The 12245-nt window shown below is 56.8% G+C and overlaps 1 protein-coding gene across 1 annotated transcript in view; it reads right to left on the bottom strand.

The window, feature by feature from the left end:
* Nucleotides 1–3594: 3594 nt before the first annotated feature.
* LOC144488241 (insulin-like growth factor 1 receptor) overlaps nucleotides 3595–12245 on the bottom strand; it is an 83326-nt gene continuing 74675 nt past the window's right edge. The window contains 5 exon segments of the mRNA XM_078206277.1: nucleotides 3595–3925; nucleotides 9104–9238; nucleotides 10967–11016; nucleotides 11019–11086; nucleotides 11089–11097. Of these exon segments, the coding sequence (XP_078062403.1) occupies nucleotides 3595–3925; nucleotides 9104–9238; nucleotides 10967–11016; nucleotides 11019–11086; nucleotides 11089–11097 (593 nt within the window).

Genomic DNA, 12245 nt, shown 5'->3' with positions numbered 1-12245 from the left:
ACTGGGGTACAGGGTCCCCCCTCCTCTCCTGAAGGTGCTGACTCTCACTGGGGTACAGGGGCCCCCTCCTCTCCTGAAGGTGCTGACTCTCACTGGGGTACAGGGTCCCTCTCCTCTCCTGAAGGTGCTGACTCTCACTGGGGTACAGGGGCCCCCTCCTCTCCTGGAGGTGCTGACTCTCACTGGGGTGCAGGGTTCCCCCTCCTCTCCTGAAGGTGCTGACTCTCACTGGGGTACAGGGTCTCCCTCCTCACACGGGGGTACAGAGATAGGGAGGGGGTGTAGGGGCTGGAGGGGGTTACAGAGATAGGGAGGGGGTTGTAGGGGCTGGAGGAGGTTACAGAGATAGGGAGGGTGTGTAGGGGCTGGAGGAGGTTACAGAGATAGGGAGGGGATGTGGGGGCTGGGGGGATTACAGAGATAGGGAGGGGGGTGTAGGGCGCTGGAGGAGGTTACAGAGATAGGTAGGGGCTGGAGGAGGTTACAGAGATAGGGAGGGGGGTGTAGGGGCTGGAGGAGGTTACAGAGATAGGGAGGGGGGTGTAGGGGCTGGAGGGGGTTACAGAGATAGGGAGTGGGTGTAGGGGCTGGAGGAGGTTACAGAGATAGGGAGGGGGGTGTAGGGGCTGGAGGAGGTTACAGAGATAGGGAGGGGGTGTAGGGGCTGGAGGGGGTTACAGAGATAGGGAGTGGGTGTAGGGGCTAGAGGGGGTTACAGAGATAGGGAGGGGGGTGTAGGGGCTGGAGGGGGTTACAGAGATAGGGAGAGGGTGTAGGGGCTGGAGGGGGTTACAGAGATAGGGAGGGGGTGTAGGGGCTGGAGGGGGTTACAGAGATAGGGAGGGGGTGTAGGGGCTGGAGGGGGTTACAGAGATAGGGAGGGGGTGTAGGGGCTGGAGGGGGTTACAGAGATAGGGAGGGGGGTGTAGGGCGCTGGAGGAGGTTACAGAGATAGGGAGGGGGTGTAGGGACTGGAGGGGGTTACAGAGATAGGGAGGGGGTGTAGGGACTGGAGGGGGTTACAGAGATAGGGAGGGGGTGTAGGGACTGGAGGGGGTTACAGAGATAGGGAGGGGTTGCGGTTGAACATGGAGGGATTGGAAGGGCAGTGCTTTGAGTTTAAATCATTGTTGTCAGACTTGGGTGAGTGAGAGGCTGAAGGGGGTTTGGTGACAGTTTGTTTGGGACGAGTGGCAGTTCCCGAGGAATTTACAGAGGGTGAACACGAGGATGCCCAGCACCCTGGGACAGAGGAGCAGAATGAGGCCACTCGGCCCATCGAGTCTGCCCCGCCATTCAATCATGGCTGATATTTTTCTCATCCCCATTCTCCTGCCTTTTCCCCATAACCCCCGATCCCCTCATTAATCAAGAACCTATCTATCTCTGTCTTAAAGACACTCAATGACCCGGCCTCCACAGCCTTCTGCGGCAAAGAGTTCCACAGATTCCCCACTCTCTGGCTGGAGAAATTCCTCCTCATCTCTGTTTTAAAGGATCGTCCCTTTAGCCTGAGGTTGTGCCTCTGGTTCTAGTTTTTCCCACTCGTGGAAACATCCTCTCCACGTCCACTCTATCCCTTTCTCCCCCCCACCCCTGCCTCCCCCCCTCCCCTGCCTCCCCCCCTCCCCTTCCCCCAGGGTAAGCAGCGCCTCCTCCTGGCAGCCGCACACTGGCCAGTTGTACCCTGCGCCGTTCAAAGCTGGTCATTCTGTGACATTCACTGAGAGACACAGTGTGTGGAGTTGGTGGGCACCGCCATCTGGTGGACATCAACCTCAGGTACAACTACTCCAATTCAATCCTTTCTCTCTCTCTCTCACACACACACTCTCTCACACAATGACACAGACTGTGGATCAAGTTGCCATTTATAGCCCGGCAGTGTGCAAAACACCAAACTCATCCTCAGTGCAAAGCAGGCAGCTGTTACACTGCACTCCCTCAGCACCGACCCTCCCACAATGCGGCGCTCCCTCAGCACTGACCCTCCCACAGTGCGGCGCTCCCTCAGCACCGACCCTCCCACAGTGCGGCACTCCCTCAGCACCGACCCTCCCACAATGCGGCGCTCCCTCAGCACTGACCCTCCCACAGTGCGGCGCTCCCTCAGCACTGACCCTCCCACAGTGCGGCGCTCCCTCAGCACCGACCCTCCCACAGTGCGGCGCTCCCTCAGCACCGACCCTCCCACAGTGCGGCGCTCCCTCAGCACTGACCCTCCCACAGTTCCGCGCTTCCTCAGCACCGACACTCCCACAGTGCGGCGCTCCCTCAGCACTGACCCTCCCACAGTGCGGCGCTCCCTCAGCACTGACCCTCCCACAGTGCGGCACTCCCTCAGCACCGACCCTCCCACAGTGCGGCGCTCCCTCAGCACTGACCCTCCCACAGTGCGGCGCTCCCTCAGCACTGACCCTCCCACAGTGCGGCGCTCCCTCAGCACTGACCCTCCCATAGTGCGGCGCTCCCTCAGCACTGACCCTCCCACAGTGCGGCACTCCCTCAGCACTGACCCTCCCACAGTGCGGCGCTCCCTCAGCACTGACCCTCCCACAGTGCGGCGCTCCCTCAGCACTGACCCTCCCACAGTGCAGCGCTCCCTCACTGACCCTCCCACAGTGCGGCGCTACCTCAGCACCGACCCTCCCACAGTGCGGCGCTCCCTCAGCACTGACCCTCCCACAGTGCGGCGCTCCCTCAGCACTGACCCTCCCACAGTGCGGCGCTCCCTCACTGACCCTCCCACAGTGCGGCGCTCCCTCACTGACCCTCCCACAGTGCGGCGCTCCCTCACTGACCCTCCCACAGTGCGGCGCTCCCTCAGCACTGACCCTCCCACAGTGCAACGCTCCCACAGCACTGACCCTCCCACAGTGCGGCGCTCCCTCAGCACTGACCCTCCCACAGTGCGGCGCTCCCTCAGCACTGACCCTCCCACAGTGCGGCGCTCCCTCAGCACTGACCCTCCCACAGTGCGGCGCTCCCTCAGCACTGACCCTCCCACAGTGCAACGCTCCCTCAGCACTGACCCTCCCACAGTGCGGCGCTCCCTCAGCACCGACCCTCCCACAGTGCGGCGCTCCCTCAGCACCGACCCTCCCACAGTGCGGCGCTCCCTCAGCACCGACCCTCCCACAGTGCGGCGCTCCCTCAGCACCGACCCTCCCACCGTGCGGCGCTCCCTCAGCACTGACCCTCCCACAGTGCGGTGTATCCTCACCACTGACCCTCCCACAGTGCGGCACTCCCTCAGCACTGACCCTCCCACAGTGCGGCACTCCCTCAGCACTGACCCTCCCACAGTGCGGCGCTCCCTCACCACGGACCCTCCCGCAGTGTGGCGCTCCCTCTGGGAGTGAATGACCAGAGCAGACCCCACCCTGTCTGGAAGAGGAAGGGTTTATTTCGGATACATAATGAGATGGGAACAGGGGGCCGCTCCAGTTCCGTCGGATCCCAGCATCCATTTCGTTTCTCCTCGGCCAAATCTGTATCGTGAATGGGAATAGGAGCTGGGAGTTGCGTTTGCCGGGAGACTGGGAAAGGTTGCGGTGGGGGGGGGGGGGACTCCGAATGGGATGAGACCCCGTCCTACAGGCTGTCCTCGGCTGCTGACAGGACCAATGTCCCAGTGCCGGGGACCCCCCCGTTGAGATGGCAGTATCCGAGCGCCCCCTCCTGCCCTCGCTGGCAGTAGGGTTTGGGCCCACTACGGGGTGTCCGGTGGCTGGATCCGGGGGAGGACGCGCTGTCCAGACGGCCCGGCGACGCTCCCGCCTCCCGCAGCTGCGCCTCCTGGCTGTGGAAGAAGGAAACATCCCTGAAACTCGGGTGCAAGGCGTCCGTCAACTGTTCGAGGATCTGCATGAAGCTCGGCCGAGACTTGGGGTTCGACTGCCAACACACCTGCATCAGATCGTGCCTGAAAAATCAGAAACATCCATCATCAAACACTCCCAGGACAGGTGCAGCACGGGGTTAGATACAGAGTAAAGCTCCCTCTACACTGTCCCCCATCAAACACTCCCAGGACAGGTACAGCACGGGGTTAGATACAGAGTAAAGCTCCCTCTACACTGTCCCCATCAAACACTCCCAGGACAGGTACAGCACGGGGTTAGATACAGAGTAAAGATCCCTCTACACTGTCCCCCATCAAACACCCCCAGGACAGGTACAGCACGGGGTTAGATACAGAGTAAAGCTCCCTCTACACTGTCCCCATCAAACACTCCCAGGACAGGTACAGCACGGGGTTAGATACAGAGTAAAGATCCCTCTACACTGTCCCCCATCAAACACCCCCAGGACAGGTACAGCACGGGGTTAGATACAGAGTAAAGCTCCCTCTACACTGTCCCCATCAAACACTCCCAGCACAGGTACAGCACGGGGTTAGATACAGAGTAAAGCTCCCACCACACTGTCCCCCCATCCACCACTCCCAGGACAGGTACAGCACGGGGTTAGATACAGAGTAAAGCTCCTTCTACACTGCCCCCCATCAAACACTCCCAGGACAGAAACAGCACAGGGTTAGATACAGAGTAAAGCTCCCTCTACACTGTCCCCATCAAACACTCCCAGGACAGGTACAGCACGGGGTTAGATACAGAGTAAAGCTCCCTCTGCACTGTCCCCCCATCAAACACTCCCAGGACAGGTACAGCACGGGGTTAGATACAGAGTAAAGCTCCCTCTACACTGTCCCCATCAAACACTCCCAGGACAGGTACAGCACGGGGTTAGATACAGAGTAAAGCTCCTTCTACACTGCCCCCCATCAAACACTCCCAGGACAGAAACAGCACAGGGTTAGATACAGAGTAAAGCTCCCTCTACACTGTCCCCATCAAACACTCCCAGGACAGGTACAGCACGGGGTTAGATACAGAGTAAAGCACCCTCTACACTGTCCCCCATCAAACACTCCCAGGACAGGTACAGCACGGGGTTAGATACAGAGTAAAGCTCCCTCTGCACTGTCCCCCCATCAAACACTCCCAGGACAGGTACAGCACGGGGTTAGATACAGAGTAAAGCTCCCTCTACACTGTCCCCATCAAACACTCCCAGGATAGGTACAGCACGGGGTTAGATACAGAGTAAAGCTCCCTCTACACTGTCCCCCATCAAACACTCCCAGGACAGGTACAGCACGGGGTTAGATACAGAGTAAAGCTCCCTCTGCACTGTCCCCCCATCAAACACTCCCAGGACAGGTACAGCACGGGGTTAGATACAGAGTAAAGCTCCCTCTACACTGTCCCCATCAAACACTCCCAGGACAGAAACAGCACAGGGTTAGATACAGAGTAAAGCTCCCTCTACACTGTCCCCATCAAACACTCCCAGGACAGGTACAGCACAGGGTTAGATACAGAGTAAAGCTCCCTCTACACTGTCCCCCATCAGACACTCCCAGGACAGGTACAGCACGGGGTTAGATACAGAGTAAAGCTCCCTCTACACTGTCCCCCATCAAACACTCCCAGGACAGGGACAGCACGGGGTTAGATACAGAGTAAAGCTCCCTCTACACTGTCCCCATCAAACACTCCCAGGACAGGTACAGCACGGGGTTAGATACAGAGTAAAGCTCCCTCTACACTGTCCCCCATCAAACACTCCCAGGACAGGTACAGCACGGGGTTAGATACAGAGTAAAGCTCCCTCTGCACTGTCCCCCCATCAAACACTCCCAGGACAGGTACAGCACGGGGTTAGATACAGAGTAAAGCTCCCTCTACACTGTCCCCATCAAACACTCCCAGGACAGGTACAGCACGGGGTTAGATACAGAGTAAAGCTCCCTCTACACTGTCCCCATCAAACACTCCCAGGACAGGTACAGCACGGGGTTAGATACAGAGTAAAGCTCCCTCTACACTGTCCCCCATCAGACACTCCCAGGACAGGTACAGCACGGGGTTAGATACAGAGTAAAGCTCCCTCTACACTGTCCCCCATCAAACACTCCCAGGACAGGGACAGCACGGGGTTAGATACAGAGTAAAGCTCCCTCTACACTGTCCCCCATCAAACACTCCCAGGACAGGTACAGCACGGGGTTAGATACAGAGTAAAGCTCCCTCTACACTGTCCCCATCAAACACTCCCAGGACAGAAACAGCACAGGGTTAGATACAGAGTAAAGCTCCCTCTACACTGTCCCCCATCAGACACTCCCAGGACAGGTACAGCACGGGGTTAGATACAGAGTAAAGCTCCCTCTACACTGTCCCCCATCAAACACTCCCAGGACAGGGACAGCACGGGGTTAGATACAGAGTAAAGCTCCCTCGACACTGTCCCCCATCAAACACTCCCAGGACAGGTACAGCATGGGGTTAGATACAGAGTAAAGCTCCCTCGACACTGTCCCCCATCAAACACTCCCAGGACAGGTGCAGCACGGGGTGAGATACAGAGTAAAGCTCCCTCGACACTGTCTCCCATCAAACACTCCCAGGACAGGTACAGCATGGGGTTAGATACAGAGTAAAGCTCCCTCTACACTGTTCCCCCATCAAACACTCCCAGGACAGGTACAGCACGGGGTTAGATACAGAGTAAAGCTCCCTCTGCACTGTCCCCCATCAAACACTCCTCGGACAGGTACAGCACGGGGTTAGATACAGAGTAAAACTCCCTCTACACTGTCCCCATCAAACACTCCCAGGACAGGTACAGCACGGGGTTAGATACAGAGTAAAGCTCCCTCTGCACTGTCCCCCATCAAACACTCCCAGGACAGGTACAGCATGGGGTTAGATACAGAGTAAAGCTCCCTCTACACTGTCCCCCATCAAACACTCCCAGGACAGGTACAGCACGGGGTTAGATACAGAGTAAAGCTCCCTCTACACTGTCCCCATCAAACACTCCCAGGACAGGGACAGCACGGGGTTAGATACAGAGTAAAGCTCCCTCTACACTGTCCCCCATCAAACACTCCCAGGACAGGTACAGCACGGGGTTAGATACAGAGTAAAGCTCCCTCTACAGTGTCCCCCATCAAACACTCCCAGGACAGGGACAGCACGGGGTTAGATACAGAGTAAAGCTCCCTCTACACTGTCCCCATCAAACACTCCCAGGACAGGTACAGCACGGGGTTAGATACAGAGTAAAGCTCCCTCTACACTGTCCCCATCAAACACTCCCAGGACAGGTACAGCACGGGGTTAGATACAGAGTAAAGCTCCCTCTACACTGTCCCCCATCAAACACGGGCATTCGGCCTCTGATCTCCGGGTAAGTGTTCTCCAAGGCGGCCTTCACGACACACGACAGCGCAGAGTTGCTGAGCAGAGACTGATAGCCAAGTTCCGCACACATGAGGACGGCCTAAACCGGGATATTGGGTTCATGTCACACTGTCTGTAACCCCCACAACTTGTCTGGACCTGCAGAGTCTCACTGGCTGTCTTGTCTGGAGACAATACACATCTCTTTAACCTGTCTTAATGCTCTCTCCACTCACACTGTTTGTATCTTAAAGACTTGATTAGCTGTAAGTATTCGCATTCCAACCATTATTCATGTAAATTGAATTTGTGTCTTTATATGCCCTGTTTGTGAAGATGGGGCTTGGGGCTCCGAAAGCTTGTGCGGCTTTTGCTACCAAATAAACCTGTTGGATTTTAACCTGGTGTTGTTAAACTTCTTACTGTGTTTACCCCAGTCCAACGCCGGCATCTCCACACCATCAAGCACTCCCAGGACAGGTACAGCACGGGGTTAGATACAGAGTAAGGCTTCCTCTACACTGTCCCCCATCAAACACTCCCAGGACAGGTGCAGCACGGGGTTAGATACAGAGTGAAGCTCCCTCTACACTGTCCCCCATCAAACACTCCCAGGACAGGTACAGCACGGGGTTAGATACAGAGTAAAGCTCCCTCTACACTGTCCCCCATCAAACACTCCCAGGACAGGTACAGCACGGGGTTAGATACAGAGTAAGGCTTCCTCTACACTGTCCCCCATCAAACACTCCCAGGACAGGTGCAGCACGGGGTTAGATACAGAGTGAAGCTCCCTCTACACTGTCCCCATCAAACACTCCCAGGACAGATACAGCACGGGGTTAGATACAGAGTAAAGCTCCCTCTACACTGTCCCACATCAAACACTCCCAGGACAGGTACAGCACGGGGTTAGATACAGAGTAAAGCTCCCTCTACACTGTCCCCCATCAAACACTCCCAGGACAGGTACAGCACGGGGTTAGATACAGAGTAAAGCTCCCTCTACACTGTCCCCCATCAAACACTCCCAGGACAGGTACAGCACGGGGTTAGATACAGAGTAAAGCTCCCTCTACACTGTCCCCATCAAACACACCCAGGACAGGTACAGCACGGGGTTAGATACAGAGTAAAGCTCCCTCTACACTGTCCCACATCAAACACTCCCAGGACAGGTACAGCACGGGGTTAGATACAGAGTAAAGCTCCTTCTACACTGTCCCCATCAAACACTCCCAGGACAGGTACAGCACGGGGTTAGATACAGAGTAAAGCTCCCTCTACACTGTCCCCCATCAAACACTCCCAGGACAGGTACAGCACGGGGTTAGATACAGAGTAAAGCTCCCTCTACACTGTCCCCCATCAAACACTCCCAGGACAGGTACAGCACGGGGTTAGATACAGAGTAAAGCTCCCTCTACACTGTCCCCCATCAAACACTCCCAGGACAGGTACAGCACGGGGTTAGATACAGAGTAAAGCTCCCTCTACACTGTCCCCCATCAAACACTCCCAGGACAGGTACAGCACGGGGTTAGATACAGAGTAAAGCTCCCTCTACACTGTCCACCCATCAAACACTCCCAGGACAGGTACAGCACGGGGTTAGATACAGAGTAAAGCTCCCTCTACACTATCCCCATCAAACACTCCCAGGACAGGGACAGCACGGGGTTAGATACAGAGTAAAGCTCCCTCTACACTGTCCCCATCAAACACTCCCAGGACAGGCACAGCACGGGGTTAGATACAGAGTAAAGCTCTCTCTACACTGTCCCCCATCAAACACTCCCAGGACAGGTAGAGCACGGGGTTAGATACAGACTGAAGCAAGGGGTTCTTACAGTTTGTCGGGACAGTTTTCCGGTTTTTCCAGAATCCCGTTGTTCATTACAAAGCGGAGAACCTGCTCGTTGGACATTCCCTGGTACGGCTGTTCCGCCAGGGTGGTAATCTCCCACAGCACCACACCAAATGACCTAGGAAGCAGCCAATCAGAGTTAGACAGACATCGACACACTCCGTTCCCCAAATCCCACTCCCCCTGTCCTCCCCCCCAGTCCCTCCCCCTCCCCCCCACTCCCTCTACCTCCCCCGTACCCCCCTCCCTCACCCCCAACTCTCCCCTCCCTCTGCTCTCCCCTCTCCCCCCACATCCCCCAACTCTCCCCTCCCTCTGCTCTCCCCTCCCTCCCCCCCCAACTCTCCCCTCCCTCTGCTCTCCCCTCCCTCGCCCCCAATTCTCCCCTCCCTCTGCTCTCCCCCACCTCTCCCCCCACTCTGCTCTCCCCTCCCTCCCCCCCAACTCTCCCCTCCCTCTGCTCTCCCCTCCCTCCCCCCCAACTCTCCCCTCCCTCTGCTCTCCCCTACCTCTCCCCCAACTCTCCCCTCCCTCTGCTCTCCCCTCCCTCCCCCCCAACTCTCCCCTCCCTCTGCTCTCCCCTACCTCTCCCCAACTCTCCCCTCCCTCCATTCTCCCCCTCCCTCCTCCCACACTTCCCCCAACTCTCCTCTCCCTGCACTCTCCCTTTCCCTCTCCCCCCAATCTCCCCAACTCTCCCCCTCCCTCCACTCTCCCCCTCCCTCCGCTCTCCCCTCCCCCTCCCTCCGCTCTCCCCTCCCCCTACCTCCGCTCTCCCCTCCCCCTCCCTCCCACTCAATTCCCCCCTCCATTGGGATTGTGTACAATGGGAGTGAAAGTGAAGGGGTTTGGATCCATTGGGATTGTCTACAATGGGAGTGAATGGGAAGGGGTTTGGGATTCGGATTGTGGACAATGGGAGTGAATGGGAAGGGGTTCGGGATTGGGATTGTGTACAATGGGAGTGAATGGGAAGGGGATTGGGATTGTGTACAATGGGAGTGAATGGGAAGGGGTTTGGGTCCATTGGGATTGTGTACAATGGGAGTGAATGGGAAGGGGTTTGGGATTGGGATTGTGTACAGTGGGAGTGAATGGGAAGGGGTTTGGGTCCATTGGGATTGTGTACAATGGGATTGAATGGGAAGGAGTTTGGGATTGTGTACAATGGGAGTGAATGGGAAGGGGTTTGGGTCCATTGGGATTGTGTACAATGGGAGTGAATGGGAAGGAGTTTGGGATTGTGTACAATGGGAGTGAATGGGAAGGGGTTTGGGTCCATTGGGATTGTGTACAATGGGAGTGAATGGGAAGGAGTTTGGGATTGTGTACAATGGGAGTGAATGGGAAGGGGTTTGGGATTGGGATTGTGTACAATGGGAGTGAACGGGAAGGGGTTTGGATCCATTGGGATTGTGTACAATGGGAGTGAATGGGAAGGGGATTGGGATTGTGTACAATGGGAGTGAATGGGAAGGGGTTTGGATCCATTGGGATTGTGTCCAATGCGAGTGAATGGGAAGGGGTTTGGGATTGGGATTGTGTACAATGGGAGTGAATGGGAAGGGTTTGGGTCCATTGGGATTGTGTACAATGGGAGTGAATGGGAAGGGGTTTGGGTCCATTGGGATTGTGTACAATGGGAGTGAATGGGAAGGGGTTTGGGTCCATTGGGATTGTGTACAATGGGAGTGAATGGGAAGGGTTTGGGTCCATTGGATTGTGTACAATGGGAGTGAATGGGAAGGGGTTTGGGTCCATTGGGATTGTGTCCAATGGGAGTGAATGGGAAGGGGTTTGGGTCCATTGGGATTGTGTCCAATGGGAGTGAGCTGGAAGTCCTTACCAAACATCAGTGTGTGAGCTGAAGATCCCGTCCTTGGAGGGATTCGGGAGACAATCCAGCGTACTGGGAGAAGACCTTTCCCTCCTTTCCGATAGTAATCCGTCTCGTATATATCTCGGTCATTCCGAAATCTGGAAGGGGTTTCAGATAGTGAGGGAAGTGTTACTTCCTCCTCCAGCTCCGACACACCTCCGTATCTCCGTAACATCCTCCAGCCCCTACACCCCCTCCCTATCTCCGTAACATCCTCCAGCCCCAACACTCCTCCCTATTTCTGTAACCTCCTCCAGCCCCCTACGCCCCCTCCCTATCTCTGTAACCTCCTCCAGCCCCTACACACCCTCCCTATCTCTGTAACATCCTCCAGCCCCTACAAACTCTCCCTATCTCTGTAACCTCCTCCAGCCCCTACGCCCCCTCCCTATCTCTGTAACCTCCTCCAGCCCCTACACCCCCTCCCTATCTCTGTAACCTCCTCCAGCCCCTACGCCCCCTCCCTATCTCTGTAACCTCCTCCAGCCCCTACAAACTCTCCCCTATCTCTGTAACCCCCTCCAGCCCCTACGCCCCCTCCCTATCTCTGTAACCTCCTCCAGCCCCTACACCCCCCTCCCTATCTCTGTAACATCCTCCAGCCCCTACAAACTCTCCCTATCTCTGTAACCATCCTCAGCCCCCTACGCCCCCTCCCCTATCTCTGTAACCTCCCCCTACACCCCCTCCCTATCTCTGTAACCTCCTCCAGCCCCTACACCCTCCCTATCTCTGTAACCCCTCCAGCCCTACACCCCTCCCTATCTCTGTAACCTCCTCCAGCCCCTCAACCTCTCCCTATCTCTGTAACCCTCCAGCCCCTACACCCCTCCCTATCTCTGTAACCTCCTCCAGCCCCCTACACCCCTCCCTATCTCTGTAACCCCCTCCAGCCCCCTACACCCCCTCCTATCACTGTAACCTCCTCCAGCCTACACCCCCTCCCTATCTCTGTAACCTCCTCCAGCCCCTACACCCCTCCCTATCTCTGTAACCTCCTCCAGCCCCCTACACCCCTTCCCTATCTCTGTAACCCCTCCAGCCCCCTACACCCCCCTCCCTATCACTGTACCTCCTCCAGCCCCCTACACCCCCTCCCTATCTCTGTAACCCCCTCCAGCCCCTACAACCCCCTCCCTATCACTGTAACCTCCTCCAGCCCCTACACCCCCTCCCTATCTCTGTAACCTCCTCCAGCCCCTACACCCCCTCCCTATCTCTGTACCCTCCTCAGCCCCCTACACCC

The sequence above is a fragment of the Mustelus asterias genome, unplaced genomic scaffold (genome assembly GCF_964213995.1).
Source record: "Mustelus asterias unplaced genomic scaffold, sMusAst1.hap1.1 HAP1_SCAFFOLD_1401, whole genome shotgun sequence".
NCBI lineage: Eukaryota > Metazoa > Chordata > Chondrichthyes > Carcharhiniformes > Triakidae > Mustelus > Mustelus asterias.
The sequence above is the reverse complement of the archived record's forward strand: the minus strand, read 5'-3'. Positions and strand labels throughout refer to the sequence as shown.